General features: G+C 40.6%; 1 protein-coding gene across 4 annotated transcripts in view; it reads left to right on the top strand.

Moving 5' to 3' along the window:
* The first annotated feature begins 827 nt into the window (after positions 1-827).
* Positions 828-26,470, top strand: part of KDM6A (lysine demethylase 6A) — a 103,586-nt gene continuing 77,943 nt past the window's right edge. For 3 of the 4 annotated variants that reach the window (XM_053386871.1, XM_053386870.1, XM_053386868.1), the window contains exons 1-3: positions 831-1,513; positions 1,792-1,855; positions 24,528-24,636. In XM_053386871.1, coding sequence (XP_053242846.1) covers positions 1,350-1,513; positions 1,792-1,855; positions 24,528-24,636 — 337 coding nt within the window. In that variant the 5' untranslated portion in view covers positions 831-1,349. Of the gene's footprint in view, positions 1,514-1,791; positions 1,856-24,527; positions 24,637-26,470 lie in introns of all 4 variants that reach the window. The other variant, XM_053386872.1, reaches the window with a different exon arrangement.

The following is a 26,470-nucleotide window of genomic DNA, read 5'->3' as shown; positions in this document are numbered from 1 at the left end:
TATTTGATCACATAAATGAAGAGGGGTGGTGTATAGGTCTTTTAATATACAAAAGTACACGTTTGACCTCGTGCCCTGACAGAACTGAAACGGGTTGATACGGAATAATGAATCTACGAGCCTCCTGATTAGAAATATACTCTCGTTTTTCAGATCCTGTGTTGTTCGTCCGTCCAAGAACCACTTTGCTCTTTTAAAGTCGGCAAAGCAGGTAAAAATTCAACAGTGCAGCTTTTTACATCTCTATGAACAGGGAAAGGCCATATCCGTTGAATTTCTGCCTGCAGAACTACCTAAAAACAACAACAAAGTACCGTAAATGCCAACGTTTTAAAATCCTGTGTAACTAGGCTTCTCAATCCCTGCCCTTCTTCCGCGCGAGAGGTCATAAGGCTTTCAAAGCCCAGCCAGACTCTGAATGACATGAAGAAATGCTTCCGCAGAAACATCTGCTGTCTCTGCGTCTCTATCCGTTGAATATCTGTCCCGAAAATGTAGATGCTGTGCCGACAGGGTGTGAGGAAGGTTTGGCTCCTTTTCTACTTTTTAGAAAAGTAGAGGAAGTTTCTAACGCCACCCGCCCCGCCCCGGCCACACATGGAGGATTCCGCGCTCCGGCTGTAATCGGGCTACCCGAAGTACAGCTTCCCAACTCCGCACCTTAGCCGCTACGTGAAAGGCAGCGCGGCTACCAAGCTCGAGCGTAGCGGTAGAGGAGCGCTATGACTGACGTAAGTCAACAAAGGTCACGTGGGCGCGGCTGGGCGCGGCGATTGGCTGCGTGGGCACAGGCAAGCGGGGTGGGGAGGGGGGGTCACGGTGGCGGCGTGGGGTTCGCTGTGTGACACAATTACAACAACTTTGTGCAGCTGCTGGGGAAGTTTGTACAGGCAACAAATACACCCAGCGCGGGCGCGCGCGGGCCCCTGTCACTCCGACTCCACTCACTCCTCGCCGCCGGGGCTGGCGGCTCAGCAGCGATGTAAACACTGCTCCGCCGCCGCCGCCGTCACCGCCGCCAGCAGCAGCAGCAGCAGCAACAGCAGCCGCCTCCTCCTCCTCCTTATTCTCCTCCCCCTCCTGCCTCCCCCCCGCGTCTCCAGCGCTGGGGCTCCTTCCCTCCCTCCCTCTCTCCCTCCCTCCCTCCCTCCTCCTCCTTCGAGCAGCGGGGCTCCCCCCCGCCTCTCCCTCTCCCTCCCCCTCCCTGCCGGCTGTTGTTGTTGTAATAAAAGTTGTGTTGGTGGCGTGTGTGTGTCGGGCACCCCGCCCCGCCCGGCACTGGGGGGGCCTTGGGGTGGGCGCGCGGGGAGGGGGGGCTTGCGATCGCGAGTTAATTGCGCTGCGTTTCCATGAAATCGTGTGGAGTGTCGCTCGCCGCCGCCGCCGCCGCCTCTACTGCTTCTTTCGGTGATGAGGAAAAGAAAATGGCGGCGGGGAAAGCGAGCGGCCAGAGCGAGGAGGACTTCGCCAGCCTGACAGCGGAGGAAAGAGAAGTCCTCGCCGGCCTCGACAGGTACCCCCAACGGCAGCCTCCGCGCTCCGGCTCGTCCGGTGTTCTCGCTCGGCCGGGGTGTGTGTGTGTCTTGTGTGTGCGCGCGTGTGTGTGGGAGAGAGAGGGGAATATAAAAAAGAGCGGCGGCGGTTGTGGTGCTCTCGTCAGGTCGGAGCGCGGGCGGCGAGCGCGAGGGAGCGGATGAAGGCGTCCGTGTGGGGCGGGCGAGGGGGGCAGCCTCTCGGCGGACGCGGCTGTTTTTCTCAGCCTGTCTCTCTCCCGTCTCCCCCCTTCTGCAGCCGACTCTTCGGATTTCAGAGGCTTCATGAAGATGGCGCCAGAACGAAGGCCTTGCTGTTAAAGGTAAGGGGGGATTGGGCTCCGGTGGGGGTGGGGAGGAGGCAATCGACGAGGGAGCAACCCTCCCCTCGCGTGTGTTGTGTGGGCTTGTGTGTGTGTGTGTTGTGTGTGTGTGGGGAGCAGAGCTGGAGGAATTAAACCGCCGTCGCCGCCGCAGCAGCGCGCCCGTGGGACTCGCCAGGAGACTTGGGTCGAGCCTGCCCTGCGTGGCCACCACCTCTTTCCCTGGCTTTCGGACGAGAATGGCTCTCTTGGCGCGCGTGTGGTGCCCGGAGGTGCCTCCCTCTGCTCCCCAGTGCGCGGAGGGGGAAGAGAGGGGCGCGTGGCGTGGAAAGCTGCTCTCGGTCACTTTCTGGGCTTTGTCCAAAAAGTAGGACAGAGAGTGCCTGCGCATCTGGCCTGAATCCCTCCAGCTGGGAGCAACCTCGCGAATAATCGGGAGATCGGGCGTTCCTTATCTGCCATTGGCCACCTTGGACCTCCTTTTTTCCCTCCTGGTTTTTTAAAGCCCTTTTGCTCATATTTACTCATAAAGCTGGACAGGACCGAAGCGATCCAACTTAATTCATATAAGCACGAAAGAAGGGCTTTAGAAGAAGCGGGATCCCTTTTCTTCCATGGTGTGTCACTTTGGGGAGTCAGTCGCCAAGTGATTTGTTTACTCTCGAGCCATCTTCCTCCCAAAGTGCATCTTCCTTGAGTGAGTCTTCTCTCCCAGGCTTTTCGCCTCATCATGCTGTTTTGTCAGGCCATGGGGGAGAGGCTGTTGCTGCTCACCTGAGCGTGTGAAGAGAAATCTTGTTCCTATATTTAAAAAAGTTCTTGGTCCTGTCATTTAGTTAACTAATGGCTGCTCCTGACTGCCCAAGATGGCCGGATAGGGAGGGGAAAGAACAGGGTGGGAGGAGGTAAACAGGGAAATAAATAGTAGGGATGAATATGTATATCAGTTGAAGAGTGTGGCTTTTTGGAGCTGCAGATCCCACTAATTTATTGAGAGCTGCTGCCTCCGGTTTTCTAAAGCAGAATATTGCACTTTTACAGCATGGATAAACGGCATCAACCTGTGGAACATGCAGCTGTTTAGCGCCCAGATATGACCATTTAATTTTCTGGACAGTTTTAACCATTATTATGCTGCAAGAAAGAGTATAATGCTGATTCATTTGACACTGCATTTTCAGTGCTAGAGTCTATATTTTGACATCTTAATGCTTTGGACTGGATATAAATGAAATTATTTCCTTATTTTAAAATTGGCATTCCCATTTGGATTTAATAGTCTACTTTAGACCTTAATGCTTGCTTACATTTTTTTCCTTTTGGTGTAACTGATGAACTTACTACGTTGTGAATGATTTTTTACGTGGGTATGTCTGTTTTGTTTTATGTAATGGCGCTTTCCTCTGTTCTATTGGCTTTCGTTGCAATGTTAAAATAGACAGGTTCTCCAAAGCATTTAATGTTTAAGTAGTTATTTTAATTTTTTAAAAATCTGCTGTGCGTATATAGTTTCTGGTATGTTAGAGACTATCAGAATTTGAAATCTTACTGAAAACTGTTTTAGGATGAGACACATATGTTTAAAAAAATGGATGAGCTTCTGCTGCTTAAAATGTTAGGCCGCAATCTGCAAAGATGAACAGCCTGAGTACTTTTGGTATTGTGTTCTTTTTAATATCACATGATATAACTGTAACGTGTTTTCATTTTTCTTGTATATTTAGTTCAAATGTGTATTTATCTTTTGTATATAACTTGAGGCTTAGGTTCTTGTGACATTATTAAAACAGAGTTTGGTACTTGTGGGTTTTAAGGGTTAGAACTGAGAAGGTTTCTTTTCCTATTGAGCAGAGCCCAACAATTGGGTAACATTGCTAGAGTATACATGCAAATGAATAGTATATTGTTATCTTGTCATTGTATGGTTTGGATTGACGTTTCTGAATATGAAAAAATATTAAGGTTAATCCTATGCATGCTTACTCCAAAATAAGTCCCATTGAGTTGGTTGGGGCTTACTCCATGGTAAGTGGGGACAGTATTGTAGCCTAAATTAAAAGTATGCAGAAATTGCAAACTAGGGCAGATGGATTTAAAACAGATGGGTTCTGTTGAAAGAGTGATGTCCCAGGCCTTATGTGGTTGGGGGCTTACTTTCCAGAATGGGCTGTCACCAGGCAAAGATTGCAGTGAAGAGCTTCATTGAAAGTTAGTCATAGTTAATTAAACATGTGTATAAATGTAAAGCTCAGGGTTGACATAGTAAAAAACCAGTAAGTTCACCAATAAAGGTAAAGGTACCCCTGCCCATACAGGACAGTCTTGACAGACTCTAGGGTTGTGCGCTCATCTCACTCTAGAGGCCGGGAGCCAGCGCTGTCCGCAGACACTTCCGGGTCACGTGGCCAGCGTGACAAGCTGCATCTGACGAGCCAGCGCAGCACACGGAACGCCGTTTACCTTCCCGCTAGTAAGCGGTCCCTATTTATCTACTTGCACCCGAGGGTGCTTTCGAACTGCTAGGTTGGCAGGCGCTGGGACCGAGCGACGGGAGCGCATCCCGCCGCGGGGATTCGAACCACCGGCGTTTCAATCGGCAAGTCCTAGGCGCTGAGGCTTTAACCCACAGCGCCACCTGCGCCCCTAAGTTCACCAATAGTTTGTGTCAAAACCATGGATGGTGCAACAATTTATGCCTTAAATGATAATGTGTAGTAGGTAATGGTCATGGTGTAGAACTCTTCATTCTTAGATGATAACACCAATCCAAACCATCTGGGAACGAATTGCTTCCTCTGAGTTATAATAGTTTTTTTAAAAGGCAAGATCTAAGCAGCCAGTTGAACACTTCAGTCATTTTTAGGTTTCAGCCTGGGTTCATTTACATTGTTCATCAGTACTGGTGAGGGCTGTGGGCCTTTTCAGATGCACAAGGCCAGGCCTATGAGGTGCTAAACAATTTCAGAGGAAAAACTGCCTGTGTGGAGAGTCTGACTTTTGTGTCAGAAAATAACTAGGTTCTATTTTGCTATTGAGCAAAGTATCACTGAGTTGTGGGGGAACCTAAACGACTTTCCTGTTGGGTTGCTTCCTGGGTCCATGATAATCCTGAGGTATCTGTCCTATGGATTGGCATCTTTAAGTTTTTTGTCATAGTTACTCGCTCAGGTAAGCTTGTGGTTTATGATAGGAGCAAGTTCATAATGTGGTCATTATTCTGAGTCTATTTTACTCCCCCTCCTCCACTGTTAGTTTTTTTATGTAAACATAGTGTTGCTTCAAGTTTGCTAATCAGTACTGTTTTAGAACATGCAAGTACATTTAAGTGTATGGTACCTAGTGACAACAATGGCAGTCTCTCAGGAGCACTTTTCTAGGCCTGTTGTAAGAAGTTTGCTGTTTTTGTTGGATATGAAAATTATATACTTCTTGATCTAAGGTGCAGAGAAGGATATTTAAACTATGATATATGTCTGATTCTGCTCTTAATTTCCAGAATGCATTTTCTACTCTGTACGGGGGGGGGGGGGACAGCACAGGAATATGTGTTTTGTACTTCTCATACCAAGTGAAATACTAGTGTAAACAAATCCTCAGGGTCCGATTTAATGTTTACAAGCAGTTCTTCATTTGAAGCATTGAGCTGATAGGAAAAAGGTGTTGCAAACATTTCCCTGATACCCTGCTTTGGATAAGGCTAGTGCATCTGCTTCTGTTCTTAATATGGGGGCAGGGCAGTATGATAACTCTTACTTCCTGGCTTGCAGTTAGGCATTGGTGGGTGTATATGATAAGCAAGCTTCTGGTATTGCACTCTGGTTTTTGGATCTTCTAGTTCCTCTGTGCACTTGCTTAGGTTTCTATTTGTGCTGCAGCAATTCTTTTGTTATACTGTAGACCTTATTCTAATGAAATTTGTGATAGTATGGTGCTTGAACCTTTCAGGCTTAAAGGGCATGTTAAAGAAGTATGGTAGGCCCAATATTATCCATGCACAATTCAATATAAGAAATTCTAGTATAAAATCTATTTATGCTGCTGACTAGTGTGCCAACTAAATTCAGTATGTTGAATAACTGTGTAAATACATTGCATTTATATTTCCTTATAAAGTATGTGTAAAGGTAATCTTCATTGTATGTTAGGACAGAAACCGAAATATCTATACCCATGTTTGTAGATTGGTGTTTTCTCCTTGCAACAGAGGGCAACTTCTTTCTCACTCATACCCAGAGGTTTATATGCTAATATCAGTGATAATATATTGCCAAGGAAGCTCTTAAGTAAGGTTTTACTGTTATGCAATGAGACGTATGCCTATGCGTGTGGTTAGATAGAATTTGCCATCAGATATATTCAGTGCACTTTGAATCCATCCTCAGTCATTTTTGCCAGTACTTTGTATAATGTTTATGGTTTGTTACCCTAATGTTTCATGGGAATTCTTGTTTACTGTTGGAACAACTTTGTTTCAAAGACAGTTGCATGGAGTGAAATGTATTTTATTTTAAGGTCTCCACTACAGTTTCATGCATTTTAGTCTTCTGTTTATTTTCTTTTTTCTCTTTTTTAAGGCAACAATTCATTGGTACATTGGGTGTGTATACAGTGGTACCTTGGGTTACAGACGCTTCAGGTTACAGACTCCGCTAACCCAGAAATAGTACCTTGGGTTAAGAACATTGCTTCAGGATGAGAACAGAAATTGCGCAGCAGAGGCTCGGCAGCAGCAGGATGCCCCATTAACTAAAGTGGTGTTTCTGGTTAAGAACAGTTTCGGGTTAAGAACGGACCTCCGGAACGAATTAAGTATGTAACTAGAGGTACCACTGTATAACAGAAGTCATATTGACTGAAGTTAGTATGATGGTAATTGACTATGTTTTTATTTAGTGTATTGATAAAATTAGGCCATAACCAATAAGTTTGTCAATGTTTTTTTAATGCACATACTGTTCATGCAATGGATACACTAAGCTTCATTCTGTTAATTTATTTTTGCACTTATTCAATATAGTAGTCTAGTTTTGCAAACACATGCGTGACTAGGATTATCAGAGAATGTGTAACTTATCGTTAGGTCCTTACTGCTTCTATTTGGAAATAAATCAAATTGATTTCTTGTGGAATTTTTTCCCCTGTTTGGTGATACAGGATGGTTAAAAAAACCAATATTTTTTAAAAATAGATTTTGCTTAGTCATATTTTTGTAATGTTGTGATCTGAGGTATTTAGACAGTGATATTCTGTAATTTATTTATTTGTTGCATTTCTAAAAAAGTAAGCCGTTTCAAGTTCCATGTAAATTGAATTGATGGTTTAACAACAAAAAAGAAAATATCTCTTGCAGGACAGAATCAGCTTCTCATTGTGACATAAGCTAGACAGTGCCTTACAGAAATTTGATTTCTCACTTTCCCCATGCAGCTCAGAAGTCTCTTCTGAATATCCTGCAAGTCTTTTGTTGAATGTGTGGTCATATTGCATTTACACAAGGAGTTCTGGAAAATGTCCTGCAACCCTATGCTTGTTTTCTCAGAATTAAGTCCTGCTGGTTTCAGAGGGACTTAACTCCTAGGTAATGCATAGAACTGCAGCCTTAGAAATGTGACTTCTCATGTGGAGCTCATTCTGTGGCTCCCTGGATTGAGGCCTAATTTAGCTACAATAATGGAAACTTTCCTACAAATACTATGAATCAGAACGATCACTGAGATACCAGTGATAGTCCTGTACCTGTAAGAGATTTCTGTAGGAATGCCATTACTGGTGGCATTTTCTACTTGGATAGAATGCAAGTCTGGAATGATCAAAATAAGATAGACATCATATACAGGTTGGCACAGGTCTGAGGAAGCAGTATTCCAAAATGGCCATTGGCCATCCTCCTATTGTGCATCTACATCCATAAAATTTGTATCAAACTATAATTAGGGAGTTTCATTATATTATCAATTTCACTAGTTATCATTTATTTCATTTCATTTCATTTATATCCGTCTCTTCCTCACAGTGTGGCGAACATATCAATAACAATAAAAATAGTTAAAAACAATCATTCTTTCAATCAGTGATTCCAGGGTTTCACAAGAACATGGTGCCATCATGCCTAAATAAGAGAATAAAGAACTAGGGGTATGCACCCTTAAATAAGCTTTGGACCATCAAAACTGATAAATCCATACAGCCGAAGATTGTAATCTAAGAGGTGATGCTGTACTTTAGGCCAGTACTTTATTTGGAGAATGTGTACGTGTGTGCGCACATGTACCAAGAGTAGCCGAAATATGTAAAAATGCATAAGAAACTTGACTGTGCTCCCTAAATTAAGCTTTGACACACCCCAATTAATATATCCACACATCCAAAAAAAGTCTTTTTTCTTTTTCTTAAAGTCTGTTCATGGAAATATGAAGGAATAAATATATACATCATTCTAGGTCATTTTTGTCATCGTATATTAAAGTATAAATCTTGGAGTTGGCTAGTTCTTTTCAGCCACCTTATGTTTCAGCATATGGCATATGGCCATAAGATAGCTACATCATTTTTAAACAGGCTGCTATTGCATTTTCAGAATTACACCTTGTATTTCATTTGAGTATTTTTAAGAGAATCACAATTTTTAGATCTCTTGTTCACATTCATATTTTCCATTTTTCTGTAATAGGAAGTATACTGAATGATTATAATAATTCAGCCTTTTAATCTCTGCTTGATTTAAATATATATATATATATAGACACACACACACACACACACACATATATATATATTATAATTTTATATAACAATTTTATATATACAGTTTTATAACTTGCTATTATAACTAGATCTGAACTATTTGGGAGCACTCTGATGAATGTGTTGCGGGAGCACCTTAAAAAAGCTAAAGTTTAGAATGACTGCAGTTTTAATTTGCTTGGCAAACGATTGAAAGCTGAAGGTGGAATTACAGGCCTTAAATTTTAGTGCAATTACGTTTCATACAATAAACATATTTTCTTATCAGATAGGATTCAGATTGCTGTACTAATATAGATTAAAGGTATTGCTCATAGAAGGGATAGAATTGAAGGGATAATTTCTTGAGTTCTCTGTGGCCAGCGTTATGGATTCCTGAAGGCCTTCATTGGCGCTGTGTGTATGGTAAATTATGATGTGAAGCATTTAGTTGTTTGTAAGAACCTGTGGAAGGAACTTCCTCAGCAGTTCTTACAGTTGTGGTTACCACAGTCAGTGAGGGAAACCAGTGCTTTATTTTTAAAAGACCTTTTCTCCTTGGTTGTAGGAGGAGTGGCAGTTAACTAAAGGACTATAGTGGTGCTCATCGTTCCCTTGTGAACACTTCTTTTGGATCTTGTAAATCAATGGTTGCAACTAATCTAACCCAACAGGCTATTTAGTAAGAGAATGGGAACAAACCCCCACCCTCATGTACCTGCTGACAAGATTAGCCACAGTTTGTACTCATTGTGTGAAATAGATGGAAGTGAGAAGAAAATTCTAAGGAGTGAGAAGTGGGGGTAAACCTTCCTGTTTCATGCTCATGTCTGACTTCACTTCATTGCCATTTACTGGAAGGGTTAGACTGAGACGCACAGCTATATGAGGACAATAATTTCCACACACTGTTCTGTTTCTGTGTATTCCTGATTATGTTTCATTCAGGAAGTAACTAGGGGTTTGTTACGTTATTGACAGTCTGCTAGTAGTAGTTAGGACTAGGCACTTAACAGTGATGCAGAGGAGCCATCTGAAGCGGAATTGATATTTTCAGAGTGGGAACAACACAACAAAACTTCAGTGGTACCTCGGGATGCGAACGGGATCCGTTCCGGAGCCCCGTTCGCATCCTGAATGGAACGTAAGGCGCGATGGTGTGTCTGCACGGGTCGCGTTTTGCCGATTCCGTGCATGCGCGCGACGTTATTTTGACCGTCTGCGCATGCGCGAGTGGCGAAACCCGGAAGTAACGTGCTCCGTTACTTCTGGAGTGCAACCCGAAAGCGCTCAGCCTGAAGCACATTCAACTCACAGTATGACTGTATCTGAGATCCAGTAATGTACAAGTAACTCCCTAAACAAGCAGAAATGGCTCCAGTATCCAAGTTCTAAATGTGGGTATTATTTCATGATCTTACTATATTAGATAATACCCAAACTGGAACCTATCAAAATCGGGACATAAGGTATCAAATCTTACCCTCATATGTTTGGCTAATTGCTGTCATTTATTGAAGGGCCAGGGCATGTATGTATGTGCTGATTCTCCTACCTGGGTCATTAAAATAGATATTAAGGTTGTAAGATTTTGTGTTCATATTCCTCCATTTGATGCTCAGCAAAGTATGAACTTCAGGAAGCCTGTTTTCCTCCCTCCTCTTCTTTTTCTGGATCTGCGGGAGAAGACATCTGTAAGACTGCACCACCTGCATTGATTCATGCATTTTTGAACTGTTCTCAATAAACTAGTCTCACTGGCTTAGCAATATCTCACTGTATTGTGAGTTGTTTTGAGTTAGCCACTATTCTTTGGCACCATCGCTGATAAGTAGCAGGCTAAAGCTACATGGGGGAAGACATTTCTCTTCACCTCTCCATCTCTATCCTATCTTGTCTTTTCAAGCTAGTTTATTTGCAATTTATAGTCTGTCTTTCAATAACAGAAACTCAGATGTGGGCATTTGCTCTGTCTCTCTTGAAAAGTCTCAGAGAGGGGAATAAGGTATGTGTCCAGGTAGAGAGACAGAAGCATGTACAGGGATGATCTTTGTGGTTCTTTCTCAACCACTTTGCCTTTCCAGGTGGAGAAAGGTGGAGGAGGTAGAAAAAAGCATTGGGGGATGAGAGTTCTTTCCAGCTTGGAAATGCCTTGGAAAACCATTTAGCTTATTACTTTAAAAAAGTGAAAGTTTATTCAGTTTTAAGTTCACTTGCATGAAGAAAGCTTGAGCATAAATTAAATTAATAGCAAATTTTGTAAAAATTTTTTAATCTTTTAAAGTAAGTAGCTATACAGATGTTGTATAAATGTTAGAGCTGGGCCTTGCCTAACCTGAAACATATACAGGGTTTCTTATTCAGTAATCCCACAATTTATGTGGGGGTTATGTTCTGGGGATCACTCCTAAAGCAAAAATTGCACAGTCGACGACCATTTTGTGTGGGAGTTCTGTTCCTGGCTCACAAGCGTGTATAAGTATGTCATATCCTGTTCCACCACGTCACGCCCCTGTTCCGCCCTTTTCATGACTTTTTCAAGTCATGTTCAAGTTTGCCATCACACCCATGTGCGTGATCACAAATCTTTTGGACGCATGTTGATTGGTTGTTGCCTGTAATCAAAACACATTGGGTGCAATCAGGGGCAACTTAGGTTTTTCAAATTTCAGCAGTGCCCTGTGAGAGTCCAAAATTCAGCAACTGCACCTCTAGCCTTCCATTCTGCTAAATATACTAGTTGTGAAGCCCTGTGGCACCTCCTTAGCTTCGTGCTGAGTGTGGCAGAACTGATTGTGCTACCCTAACTCTTTTTCTGGTGCAAAATCTTTTTTTCCTGGAAAAGAAATTCGATTTATTTATTGGCCAAGCACATAAAGCTGAATGCAAAAAACTTTCCTCTTCTCCCAGGCCTTTGGCTAATTAAACAATGGCCTTTTAAACAATGTGTTTGGGGGTTTTGTGTTCATTTGTTACTATGATATGCATTTTTGTGTTTATTGTAAACTGCTCTGTGAACTTCAGGTGAAGGGTGACATAGAAATTTAATAAATAGTAGTAATAATAACAGTAGCAGAAATTTTCTTTGGTGGATCCCCATTTGTGGAATGCTCTCCCCAGGCAGGCTCACATGGTGCCTTCATTACATCTCTCTGTGGGGTAGGTTTAGGTTTTGTTTGTTACTCCGTTTTGTGTTTTTATGTTGTAAACTGCCCTGTGAACCTCAGATGAAGGGTGGTATAGAAATTTAATAGTGATGATGATGATGATGATGATTCCTAAAAGGTGGGCTCTAATTAATTATAATAAACATTTGGAGACTTTCAATCTTCAGTATTTTTGCTTCCTATGAGCATCTTCATGTATCACCCTAAGATTCTAATACGGATTTCCATCACTGAGTGTGGAACATTTTTGGGGAGGTCAATGCTGTGTCCTGGTCTGATGCTAGTCTCATGGCTCAAGACAGGTAAAGAGTTGCAGGACCAAGGATAGTTCTGAGTTGAGTAACTTACTGTGACAGAGATTGAGATCAGACAGACTTTTATAGCCTCTGCTTCAAGTCTACCCTCCCCCACTGTGGAGACTTCAGATTCTTAAAGGGTCAACTTTCCTGCCTGAAGATGGATACTTCTCCCTTCTATAGTTTCTCTGTGCTGCTGGACTGGTTAGGTACTGCGGGAGGCCTTTGGTTCTTGAGTCTTGGGAAAACTCCCATGATGGGCCTTGGTCCTACAGGACCTGGTGGTCCGGTAGTTCTTCTGGAAGCTTCTGTCTGTCAGCCTTGGGTGCAGTGGTCTCCTGATCTCCAGCAGCAGGATCAGACCCCTGAACTTGGTTTTGCTCTTTGTCTGGCTCCTAGCTAAAGACTCAGCAGCCTTGGACCCTGAGTCTTGATTGTGGCTAGACTCTGGTCTTGACCAATAATATCAGTTTACAGTCCTAAACAATTAACAACACACAAATTATCAATGCACATTTAGAGCCTACCAACAGTTTATTTTGTAATAATGCATGTGTTGCTCCACAAAAAATTTCTACTCTGCTTTACTCTAGGACAGGGGTGTGTAATTGGATCTGGCTGGTGTAATCTGACAATCATCTGATTGTCAAGTGCTTTGGAGCACAATGCATGTGGCTTTGTAAGACACAGCAAGCCCCCCTTTGACTCAGCTGCACCTTAATTTGCCCCTCACCCAACATCATATATGACATGGTGCATAAGCATAGCTATTTAATTTTAGATTGGTGTTATTAGCTCTGACCCCTTCATATTCTGTTCAGAGGCAGGCTATTTCTGATAATCTGTAAGGGTCTGTTTCTGGTCCCTGCCCCGGCCCCCATATCCCAAAATTTTTCATATGGTAGCTGTACCTTAGAGATGCCACATCCCCTAGAGAATGCAATTGTTGGTGATTATGTACAAACTATAACTTTTTGTATTGATCTATTATATAATATTGTTTCAATTTAATCTTTGTACAAGCACATCTGTGTATACATTCATAGGTCTTTACATATTTTAATCATAAGTCTTTCAGATTGAAGTTCAGTGAACAACTGATTTATGTACCATTGAACTTGGTGAAAATTTCTTTCAAATAGCGTGCATAGAATCAAGACTGTGTAACTCCAACATGAAAAATGACAGACATATACTAGTGGTATTCAGGTGTTTGCATAAACATGTAATGTTGTAAATGAGAGGCAAAAGTGTGTATGTGACCATGCCTGTATTTTCCCTGGGTGTATAGGCTGCCCTTTAGATGCAAAGGTTTAGAGAATTTTCTGAATGTGTTTAGAGACTTCCTTGTGATTGGGATCCCTGTTTTATCAGAATTCCTGGTAGTGTGGGGGGGGGGCTTTCTAAGTATGCTAAACTGATCATTCTTAGAATCTCTCTACAGACTCTCACACCTATTCCATGAATGTTTAAAGGGCATCAGTTCGCCTGCAAATGTTGGCGTTAGGGATTATATGCCATCCCTGCCCCCATCTTCAGTTTGCAACATTGTACGTTCAGGCAGATGCCCAGAGACAGCAAATGTTTAAGTCATTAAAACCCCCAATGATGATACTAAATATTTTATATAATTCAACTTGAGGCAATATTGTACAAGAAGGATCTCTCTCTTATCAGATATTTAGCTTTGTGAACAATGGAGAGAGATTGAAACGTCTGGGGGTGAAATGAAAAAAAATGGGCTTTGGGAAATAGACAAGCCCCCCCCCCCCGAGCTTTCTCTCCAATTGTTTAAAATAGAAAAATTGGGGATTTGGGGGACTATTGCAAACAAAAAACCAAATTTATATATATTTTATCTTTTGGAATGACAGAAATTTGTTTTAATGCAAGGTTTTACTCATTCAAAATGTGTCATAAGAATTTTTTTTTGTACGTTAGCCTATAGCATTAGTCGTTGTTCACCTTCATGCTGAAAGGGTTTATAGCTATAAAGTAAATTATAAAATGCATAATTGAAATCTGCACAACAATTTGATCAGAACCTTAGAACATCTGCAATCAAAATTTGCAATGAATTAAGTCAGTTATAAAGCATGACAAAACAGTTAAAAAAAGTTAAAACAATAAAATCAGTAACAACCAATAACTCTTTAGGGCTTTGTGTGTTAGTAGTTGAACCTTAAACCTGGATTGGTAGCTATTAGGCACCCACTGCAGATCCTTCACTAGCGTGATATTTGCCCGATAAGGAGCATTGCTCACCAACCAGGCTGTGGCATTCTGTACCAGCTGCAACCGCCAGACCAGCTGCATATAGAGTTCATTACAATAGTCAAGACCTGAGGTTACCAGCACATTAGTGAGTGATAATTCCTACATATAGACCAGGAGCACAGCATCATTGTCCTGCCAGGTGTTACTGGACTACAGCTCCCATCATCCCTTCTCATTGGTCATGGGCTAATGGGAGTTGGCGTCTAACCACTTCTGAAGGGCCACAGATTCCCCACCTCTGCTGTATACCTATACTGAACTTAAATCTAAGATGCATTTTGCACCTAGAGGGCTCTGACATCTTTATGAAAGGACTGTATAGGCCCTTCTTTAAGACTGGTTCTGCCCAAATAATTGTTTCTTTGATTTGTGAAAAAAAGTGTGGTTTCTACATTCAAACTTTATTTTTACTAACAACTCAGATGGCAAAAACTAAGGTACATGTGCTTAGGTAACATAGGCTGCAACAATTTGGAGCCCTCACTCTTTAATATTTTCCACATTCACAATTGTATAATACCAACAGCAAGATCCTATACATTCACAAGTTACTTTATTCCTAAATAAGTTCACATAGGGTTGCAGTCTTAAGCATTTGTACATTTGGGGCTGTAAATATAGTGTATATTTCAATTTCTCTCAAAATTTTCTCCCTGTACTCTGGAGAAAAAACAGTTCCCCTCCTTCTGCTTCAACATTTGTGGAGTTGTTAAATTTCTAGATAGGGTGGGTGGGTGGATATGTATGTCACTAAAGTTGAAATCTGTACAACTGCAACACTTAAACAAACAGGTCATGTATATTTTTGTACAACCATTATTTCCTGTAGTACAGGGATGGAGAACTGAGGGCGGGATTCACCTAACCAGCCCTCTCAGCAGAAGCCCTGTGGGCTTTCTTCCCCCCGCCCTGCTGAATTTGGCTTGCGTGGGTCAGTAGAACCTCCAGAACAACACACAGTGGGAGGAGAGGGGATAGTTTCATATGACAAGTTGCAATGCTTGTGTTGGTGGAACGATCGGAAGAACATCAGTAGATGAGCTTGGCAGAAGATTTTGCAATTAGAAGCATAGATCTTGGAGAAGGAAAATATAGACAATGAGAAGGGAAATTAGAAAGAATGGAAAGGTATGGAATAAGTTATGTTAAGGAAATGAAGCAGTGCTAAAGTAGCTGCTCTTGTCACTTCTTCCCTACCTTTTGAAATTAAAGCTATAACCCTGGGAAGAGGCAACTGGCATGTTTTGCATTTCCTCATCTTGGTCAGTGCCCTCCTCCCCAACAGAGGCATATTACAGAGGCAGCAGAAGGGGGGACTGTATTCGTAGAGGCCATTGCACCCTGCTGTGTTTCTCCATTATGGTTGTTTTCAGTCAGGCTGCACACTGTCAGATGACGAGGAAAAGGCAGGAAGCATCTATGGTAATTCTGTATTCCCTTAGGTGGGGAGCAGTACTGCACTGCATTTATGTGCTCTTTCTAGGCTGCGGGGCTTTTCTTAGCATCCTAGAGGCAATTCTTGCTCACCTCAGGCATGTTTAATTTCAGGGCTATAATAATATTAATGTATTTGCTGAGGGAGCAATATTTATTACTCATTCTGTTTGTAACTTTCATTCCTAAATATGTAAAATGGGTTCAGATTATGTTTTCATAAACTGCTTGTACAAACTTAAGTTCATGGATTTATTAACAGTTGTAATTTTGTGTATAATGCATAGATACCATACTGATAATGGGAGCTTGCTTAAACTCTCTGGATTGGGAGCCATGGTGATATGGTGATTCCACTTGTGCCTGCATGACTGACTGGTTTCAGAAAACAGCATTGGGGGAATTCTGTTAGATTCCATGACATTTCAGCTGTAGATTCCTGTAAGATTCCACCTTTTCCTTCATTCTCTGAAGCATCTATAAGCTGCCATGTGGTAGGTTCAACTGGGGATTTAGAGTGAGGTGTCATCAGCATATTGATGAAACATAGCTCTTTTTCTCCTTGTCATCTGCATCAGATGAGGAAGTGGTGAACTGTTACCTTCACTTGGTAACTGGCCTGTAAATTGAAGTTGAAACCTGAGGAGATATAGGCACTGTGGGTAGATACCAAGTCTTGGAATTAGGTGTGCTGGATTGGACTGCAGTCCTTCTGAAGGAATAGGTATGCATCTTGAGGGTGCTTTTTGATCCCACTTTGTCACTAAAGACCAGTGATCCATGTTCTGGTATACTCTAGGTTGGATTTGTAACAATGAATGCAACAATGAACTTACGTAATGTGTGTATTTCATTTCTTTTTTAATTCTACATGCCTATTACAACAGATCCACAACACATTTTTGAGGAACATTTTAGTTGGAGATAATGGAATAATTACTGCTGTATTCTTGTTAGAGGATGAGCTAGAAAATGGAAACAACATACTTTATTTGGCCAAAGTTGAATTAGGTGGAGTGGAAAGTGAATTGCTTTTCATATATGTTGTAATATGGGACAACATGTATGAAGAGCAATTCTCTTTTCACTCCACCTAATTCAGTTTTCTGAGTAACCATATACTTAAGACTGAAAAAATCCACTGTAACCCTAAATACTATAAATTCATAGTACAGTGGTACCTCGGGTTACATACGCTTCAGGTTACATACACTTCAGGTTATAGACTCCGCTAACCCAGAAATAGTGCTTCAGGTTAAGAACTTTGCTTCAGGATGAGAACAGAAATCGTTCTCCAGCTTTGTGGCGGCAGCGGGAGGCCCCATTAGCTAAAGTGGTGCTTCAGGTTAAGAACAGTTTCAGGTTAAGAATGGACCTCCGGAACGAATTAAGTGCTTAACCTGAGGTACCACTGTACTAATTCATAGGATATATGCAATAGAGTCGTATCAAAGTTGAGACAGTTGAGCAGAAGCTTATCATGTCTCTGTTTTGGTGCATTGCCCTGGCTAATGAGACAACACTGGTGTACAATTCATTGTGATACTTAGAAGTGCTGGTAACGTTTCCAACCTTGGCTTTGGATAACAATTCTGAGGACCTGTTAAAGCTTGCCTCAAAGGAGAGATGGGCCTTTCAAGCCCCCAAATTCTCTACTAGCTGACTAAGTAAGGCAGGGACTGTCAGGGGCAGTGAGACATTTTCTCAAGCCCTCAGATTGGGTTTGGAAAACATTTCTTCCCTCCTTTTTCCAGAATAAATTATATTATTTCTGAGTAAATCCATGGCAGGCTTGGGAGAGCTCACCATTTCCATATGCAAAAGTCTTTGCCAATCCTTGGGGCAGCAGCTCATGAAATGGGCTGTTATTTAATTAGTTGCTTAATCACAATATTTACTGTATACATTGCATTTATAATGCAGTATGTTATCCAACAGCTTGCTGTAATGATTCAAGAAGCCAGACATTATTGTTTATGACTCCAACAAGCACATCTTTGAAAAGTGTTGTATTTAAGTCCTTCCAGAAAAAACCTAAGTAGTCAGAAAGGTAGTACAGTATAGGCATTAGAGAATAAATGCGGACTCAAATGTAAAAGGGTCTTCTTTTCCTGGCACATCTTTCTATTCAAATTAATTGAAGCTCTCAGTGACTCTTTGGCTTCATTTGTATGGTTACTATTAGTATATTTTATTAAGTGCAATGGGTAATATCAAATGTAGTCATACTCAGAGCAGACCAATTAAAATAGGTGGATAAATTCATTGTGTCTATAAGTAGAACTTAGCTGGATATTGCTCATTGTGCTCTGTAGTTTCTTTCTCTCACTCATCCCTGAATGAGATTTTTTATTTAAAAAAATTCATAATACAGTAAAAAAAAGCAACTACAAGGAATGCAAATCATATTAGTAAAATGCGGAGGCCTCTCTTTAAAGCAATTATTGTCCCTTTCCAGTCACAGAGGAACAGTAGCTCCTCTCAGATATCATTTGGGATTTTTCCTTTCTCCTCCCAGCCTTTTACCCTGGGAGACTGACAATTCCCTGTCTTTCACGCAGGGTCTTCCATCAGTCATAGAATTGTAGAGATGGAAGGGACCCTGAGGATCATCTAGTCCAACCCTCTGCAATGCAGGAATATGCAGCTATCCCATACATCAGGCACGTTCAACTCCCAAGAGACTGCAATCTACTCCCAGTATTAAAAAAACCTGGTAGTGAGCTACCCATTATCATTGCCAAGAGTTGTTGAGGCCCCCCCCCCCAATTCTTCATTGCATCCAACGATCAACATGAAAGGCACCTGCGATCGACCTGTAGATCGCGATCAACAACTTGGACATGCTTGCCATGCATGAGTATACAATCTCTGGACTTTATTATAAAGTCCCCAGACATAGGACTCCAAAGAAAGAAGAAAAAATAGAAGGAAAGGGACAATAAGAAGAGAGAGAGAGAGAAAGACAAAGAAAAGGAAACATTATAGAAAGATACAAAAAGAAAACTTCTGATTTTCCACCTGCCAGTTAACATAAAAATAAAAATAAAGGTTTATTTAAAACATTTGGTCCATGCTAACATCCATCTTCTCCACTTTCTGTTAAACCATATTTATTTTAAGTCAAGTCAAGGTATCTCAGAATCATTGCTTTTCCTCATGCAAAGTCGGATATGGGCTCTAATTGTTGTTATTCTTGATAAATGTCAACCATATTTTTATATTGGATTTATCTTCATTATTTCCCACCACCATTAATCTATATTGAGTGAAAGTGAATTCTTCCGTCCATGTCCATTTTAAAATCTCTCCACTGTGATTTCATATTGGGCTAATATTCCTTCCCCCCCCCCACTACTATATATCCTTTAGTTCGTGTCCCGTTATGATCAAATTCCATTTCCTGTAGTGTTTACAATAGTATCCCAATCTCCTCCTTCAGTATCTTCCATTTTTGTTTCTCCAGTCTTTTTCCAGAGAGGGTACCATAATTTTAATAACATCATTCTCTGAATTTGCTACAGATGATACGCAGAATACTTTCTCTCTGCTAGAAGGAAGGCCAGAGCTGCTCTTGTGGTTAGTTGTGACTGATAATACCAACTCCCTGTGTATTTAATTTTAAAGGCATTTATTCTAATTGCTATAACAACGCCCTGCATCTTTGGTTGCAAAGATACAACAATATACCAGAATGTATCACCTAGAATTGATGTAATCAAATGTTGATTTAAAGCTTACCCTTAAGTCTAAAGCATGCGGATATCGCCAGAGTTTTATAAACTAGACTTTATTTTTTAAAGTTTGTTTTGTCCACTAAACATTACAACCTATGTATCAATTAGGAACATAATGTGTTATTCTTATTTCAACTACAGTCTTGGCTGTACTTATGCACACTTAACACCCCATTGATTTCAGAGGAATATAAGCATGTATAATTGTGCAGAACGCACAAATTGTGCAAGATTTACTTTTTGGAACATTGCTCATAGTGTAATCTCAGTTGTTTTAGATGACTGTATTTAATTTTACAGGTTTCAATTCAACATCTATTGCATGCTGAGTGCTTAAATATGATTCAAATTTGGAGCTAGATTCTTTTTTATCAGTTGCTCTTAGATGAAGCAGACTGCTTTGATTGCCCTGATGGATGCAGTGTTAGAAACTGAGATATGAAAGCTAGGAGCTAAATGGCACCTTAAACCTAGGTTATGGGCACAACAACAGAATTTATAGGCGCACATTTTTGTAATAAGAATACAAAGCTGAAAAGGAATGCACTGCAGCTAAAATATTATGTTCATTTTTCACATGGTCTAGTCCTTCCTCTTCCCACCCCCCTAATATACTTAAGAGTAGCTGGGAGGCATAAAAAGGTCCTCCTTTCCTTCTACTGTGCAGTTTTACTCTGAAATCTTACTCTGAAATTCCCTGTCGCAAAATGTGCCTAGAACAATGGGAGTTTCGAACACTGGATGGATGACCCATACCTTGAAAAGAACAGGGGTAGTGGACCCCTTAGAAGTTTTCATTATCATAAAGTTCAATTATACATAGGTACTGTGTGTAAATATCTTATACCTGGATTAGAATAACGTGGATACCATGTGAACACAGTTAGGCATCCTTGGTTCTTAGGAAGTTCAGAAACAAGTGAAAAACTAAGAAGATTCAAACTAATGTCCATATTTAATAAACTTGTTATATGGCCTAATTATTCCATATATTCATATTATGGTGGCTCACAGAATGGAAATCCATGGATATAAGTTGTAAAAAGAATTTGAGAAGATTTGTCTCTTAATTTTCGTGGCGGGGTATTTGTAGGTCTGAGCTGCTATGTGTACAATTCCCCTTCCCAGTTCTTCTTGCAGTTCCACTTTGAAGAGCTCTCACAGTCTAAAATGTCATAAAAGGTTAGAGCTTCCAACTATTACTACTTTCCTCTCCATGACTAATTCAAAGCAGTAGAGTGCCAGTCAGAGTCTCCTTCTCTTAAGTATTACTGTTGAGAGTGAGAGAAATGAGGAAGAAGTACAGCAGACTTGATGCAGTGTGGGCTTGTGGACCAGACACCTGTTGTTGTTCAGAGATTACTGCATCATTTTAAAACTTATTTCTTATTTCTAATGAATAAAAATGAACATTTAATTGGGGTGAGGGGAGGGAATTACTTGAATCTAGCAGTCCTTTCTTATTAAAAAGCTGATGATGAAGGGAAAGAACAGAAATTACATTGATGTTTAAGTCATTTTTGTTCTGAGGCTAGGAAAAGATAAAATCACATTAATTGAGCCAGATATTAATGGATTGAATAGCAGTAGAGAATCCTATAACTGGAATTAATCCGGAGACTGTCTTTTCCATCCCCTCACTAATTTAGAAGCACTCCTGTGCACATAAGGCTAAAGGATATCCTTCACAACAATTTTAATTTGAAAGGTTACACTGGATGTATTTTGAACTTCTCTGTTCCATAATTTTTTGGCAGGTTAGGTGAGGTCAGGTCCTGGCAATCAATGACAATATAAGTGTGAGCTTTGGTTGGGGGATTATGTGAGGGGTGCACTTGTTAGGTAACTTTGAATGAAAATAGCAACAGAAACACCCCCCCCCCCGTTTACTGGAAACTTCATTAAAACACCTGTATCTATAACAGGAATGGTTTGCTATTAGGGTTCTCTCTGACCCTGCATTTGAAAAGATCAGCAACATCCTTTAATAATAATAAAAAAGTAAATCAAAGTGAATTATACAAGACTGTAAAAAATGTAACTGTAATTTTTACTCTTTCTGACTCTTATTTTTATTCTTTTTCTGTCATCTATGGATGTTATTTTAGACAAGAGAATCAATGAATTAAATATGAACTTTCCCACCATTGTCTCCTGTTGTAGTGGAGACTGAGGATTGTGCAACTCAGTGTTGGGTTTTCTTTAGGTACAGTTAAAATGAGCACTGTTAGAATTCTCATCTTTGTTTATTCTGTTGGTGCATTTTCTTATCAAACACATATTTACATTTACACAAAGTTAGATGTTAGAGCAGCAGAATTATCATAATTCAAGTTCCAGCACAAGTGAACTAGTGTTTAGTTCAGTGCCCATGAAAAGCAAGCAGGTGGCAGAATAACGCAAATGATTTTTTATATTTTAGACTGAATTGCATTCTCTCCAGTCATTTCTTTTGCTTCCTTCCTCTGTGCTAGTTATCATACCCACATGCCCACAACAAGGCAGCTGTTGCTGGTCATTTTGCCAACTTAAATTCTTCCAACATTGCTTCCCTCTCTTTAAACAAAGGAAAGGAAGTGAACTGTCTTCTGTAGCACTCTTCCCTTTTATTAACAGATTCTTTTCATTTCATTTGTGAAAGCAACAGGCACAAAGGCTAGTTTTAATAGAACACCCTGTAAAATGTAGACTGCATGCAGGCAACAAGTAACAGAAGACTTTAAATTTTTATTCCCAATAAGAAAACGCTAGTGCTTCCTTTTCTGGCCTTAATAGCATCACTCTTATGTTACAGTAGCATCCATATTCAGTTCTTAGAATAAACTTAGCTGCCCTTCTCATGCTTTGTACCACAAAGCCATAAAAGCTGCATTCCATGCTGGACTCCAGTGTGGCTGGAGTGAGAATTTGTTCCTTTAAATTACATAAAGACCACCACCAACAAAAAAAAATATTTAAATATATCAGTAGCTAGAGGCTGGCTAGAAAGGTGATTGGAACCTGAGGAGCTAAATAAGGCAATGATTTGCAGAGAAATTGAATGAATTCTTTGAATCTGTGTTCACTGCAGAAGATATAGGACAGATTTGTGCAGGAACTAAGTGTTGCAGGATGGGAATCTCAAAGGAACTGGGGCATATAGTTGAGACAAGAGTCCTATATAAATTGACCCTCAGATCAGCCTCCGTACCTGAGGGTTGGAAAGTGAAGTGGTCAATGTAATATCAATTTTAAAAAAAAACATGATCCAGGGAGGATCCTGGAAATGACAGATTCAGACAAGCACACAATTAATTGCCTTCCAGAATATGATATGGGGGGGCAGTTTTTGCAGTGGGAAGAATGGCTATTGCTGGACACAGTGGGAGGCACCAGTGAGAGCTGCTGAACCTAGAGCACACCTTTTTTAAGTTGCTCTGTACTAGCTGCTTGTCCTTACTGTGGCTCCAGCCACTTAAGTCAAGAAGAGGTCTGGGTCTGGACATTATGCTAAGCTCTGGATAATATAAACCAAAATGTGTAAACCAACTATAAACCTTGGGATTATTGGATATTATTGTTAGGGAGAGATCATTGGTTTGTTCTTGTTTTTATTTTTCTTATCTATTTTGTGTTTTGTGATTTTATGTTGTGAACTGCCGTGAGACTTGTGGGTATATGGCGGTATACAAATGTTAATACTGCTACTAATAATAATAATAATTGGGCACCTGTTAACCATAATTAGTAAAATGCAGGCTGTTTTTTCATGATTGTTTTTACCTGGTTAACTAAACCATGTTTTAGTGTGTTGTCTAAACCAGGCCAATGAGAGATTCAGCTTGGGTTCTCCTTCATACCTCTGTTGATACACCTGCAATTTTAGGAATCTTATGATAGTGCCAGGCCATTTTGCTGTAAGTGGCACATTGACTCTCCTCTTCCAATTTGGTCTGACAGCATCACTAAGCCACTACTGTTACAGGGTGAGCAGGTTTGGAGAAAGACACTCCTCAGATCAATGGATTTAAAGCAAGATTATTCATAATTTAAGTTTTCTAGAGTCATAATTTGTTCTGTGCCATTCTAGTACTGTCTTTTATGCTAGAGTATGGATTTAATGTTTTGATCAAAAATTGTTTCCTTGCAAAATGAGAAAATCCAAACAAAACAAACAATATCAATTCAGCCCTTTAATTGTGTTTGACTGTATTGAAGCAAAATATTTTTATATTTTAACAATAGCTGTGGTGCCTAGTTGTATTATTTTATTCACACAGTTCACATGTCCGATTACAACCATTGTTTGAAACAATCTATAATTTAAAATGCATGACTCTGGTACATTCTCCTCTAAATTGTTGTGATGTTCCTCTGCCCTGTTGCTGTCCTGTAGACCAGCAATGTCCAACCTGTTCTTCCCTGCTTGAACAACTCCCCCACCCCAGCTCATCTTCCCCAAAATGTTGTCTTTCCCTGTAAAATAAGCTCAACAACTGTGATCTCTCTCTCTAAAAAAAGTTAAACAATTGTGGTCCATCCTCCCCCAAAAAGCTGAACAACTATGGTCAATGACACTGGGTAGATCACTGCCAGTTTTATTACACTGGGAGTAGATCACATTCAGTTGGATGTGCTTGTTGTAGACCAAACAAGCCTTTCTGACTGGCTTGTGTCATCTTAAGCAGAGCTCATGGTTCGTTTCTCTTTAAACCCTTGGTTGCCTGGGTTCAGGTGACACAGGAAGCTAAGTTTTGGTTTGGTTTGCTTGTGACACAGGAAAAGCAGCATGGGAACCTTTCAGCAGTGTACACCAGGAGAAAAGCTGCTAACTTTAAAATGTAGATGAAGCACCATTGTATGAACACTGCTGTTGTAGAATCGGGACATGTTCATTTCCACAGAAGAAAAATGAAATAGTACACGGTGTTCCAAAATGTTATATATATTTTTAATGCAATGGTAAAGTTATCCTAAAGTGATGACTTATTTTATAAGCACTTTACATATATTGTATTTAGTACATTATATTTATAAAGTTTGTTATCTTCCCCCTCAGGCTGTTGGCTGCTATGAATCGTTAATATTGAAAGCAGAAGGAAAAGTCGAATCCGATTTCTTTTGCCAATTAGGTCACTTCAACCTCTTATTGGAGGATTATCCAAAAGGTAAGTCCATTGCCATTTCTTTTAGCAGTCTTTGCTCAGGATCTCATGTGCTTACATATTTATGAAAGAATTATTATTTAACATTTACAAAATGCCTGAAGCTTTCTAAATGTGGCCTCTCTCAAAAGGTTGAACAGTCCTTGCCCACAGGCTTACAGTCTAATATACATGAACAAAAGGAATGGGAAGGAAGAGAGGGTAGAAACCAAGCAATGGAACAGCTGTTGCTTCACTGGTTGGTTGATGGGGGCCCATCTTGCCATAATGTTCTTCCTGAAGAGCAGCCTCCCAGTGGCCCTAGGCCACCTAGCTTGTGTATCTTCTTTTAGTTCTGTGATCCTTTTAGTTCTGCGGTAACTGGCAGTTGGAGCAGAATGCCATGCAGGGATTGGGGAAGCAAGCTGCCTGTTGCTGCTCCATCTCTGGTTGATGAATAGGACCATGATGGTCTTCCCCTTGCTATGATGACCCTCCTGAGAGGGATCCTCCCAGCCTCTGTGACCCTTGGTGCCCTGGCAGTGACAGAAGTTGTTTTTCCATTTGCAAATGTTTAATACTTTACTCATTAGATTAGTGCTAGGATGAGTCTGGAGCAGTTCTTGACCCACCCATTAGATTTTGTCCCCCTTTTAGCCTAGGGTCAGTGTTTAAAATACAGCTTTAAAATCCCTAGGCCCCATCATGCTCCCAGCAATGTGATTGAAAGTGTAAAGCAGCCTTGAGGCCTACCTGAATCCAAGCCTCGATTAGATATTTCTCAGCTTTGTTTGGACCTTCCCTCTTGTATTCCATGTTTTGTTACATATAGTGGGCATCAGAGACAGTTCATCCAGACCAGGAAGAGTGTGGGCTTTAGTTCTACCTCAAAAGCTATTGTGCATGTGTGGTATGAATGAGTCATCCAAGGGATCATGGGTACTTTGCATGATCCTCTAAATGTGTATATGCAACAGTGTCTAAAGTATTACCTAAAGCCTTTGGGTTTAGGTCTTCTTTTGGTATTGTCTTTATGATGTTTTAATTATGTTTTTACATTTATTGTGTTAAATAGAGAACATAAATAAAAGCATATGTATTGCTGTAAGTATTGTAACTCAGAAAGATAGAGAAATAGCTACACAATAAAATTAAGCAGGGGTCACATCAGGAAGGTCCACGCCTAACAGGAGCACAACAAGGCATAGAAATGTTAACAACTAATAACTGATCTGTTTTTTCTTTAAAAAGATTAATTTAGGAAGAGTGGCTTACTGTTAAATTGATTTAAATAATTACATTGCCAAGAAAAAAAGATTAATTTGTACAGTGCCCAGAGCTCTGTATAAAACCATACTGGTATGGAACATGTTTCAGATTGTGCACTTCTTCTGTTTTGAGGTCTGGACTGACATTTTGTTTTGAATTCAAGGCAGAATCTTGCTAGTTTGATTTTCCAAAGCTTTGTTCGAGGTCTCCATTGACTTGAATTGTAAAATCAACAAACACCTATAATGTCTCCATTTTGGGGCAGAATTTGAAGAAACTTTCTGGCTTAGTACTTGTGGGAATGAAACCCAAATTTCAAAAATGGGTGCAGTTTTTTAATTTAAAAAATGTGCTACATGTCTTTAAAGTTTGAGGGATTTAGAAAGAGGAAATGGCCTCCCCTCCCCATGGTTTTGTGGACATTTTGCTGCGATCTTTGTTGCATGTGTTATGTGACTATGTTATGTGACACAGGATTATTGCGTGCACCAAGCAGTAATGTAAAAAAGCCTCCCTGCTTTTAAATCTCTCAGTTCTTTGGCTCTCAGTTCTTTCTTGCAAATGGGGTTTGAGTATTTTTTGGTCTTTG

Source organism: Podarcis raffonei, chromosome 4, assembly GCF_027172205.1.
Source record: "Podarcis raffonei isolate rPodRaf1 chromosome 4, rPodRaf1.pri, whole genome shotgun sequence".
Taxonomy (NCBI): domain Eukaryota; kingdom Metazoa; phylum Chordata; class Lepidosauria; order Squamata; family Lacertidae; genus Podarcis; species Podarcis raffonei.
The sequence above is the reverse complement of the archived record's forward strand: the minus strand, read 5'-3'. Positions and strand labels throughout refer to the sequence as shown.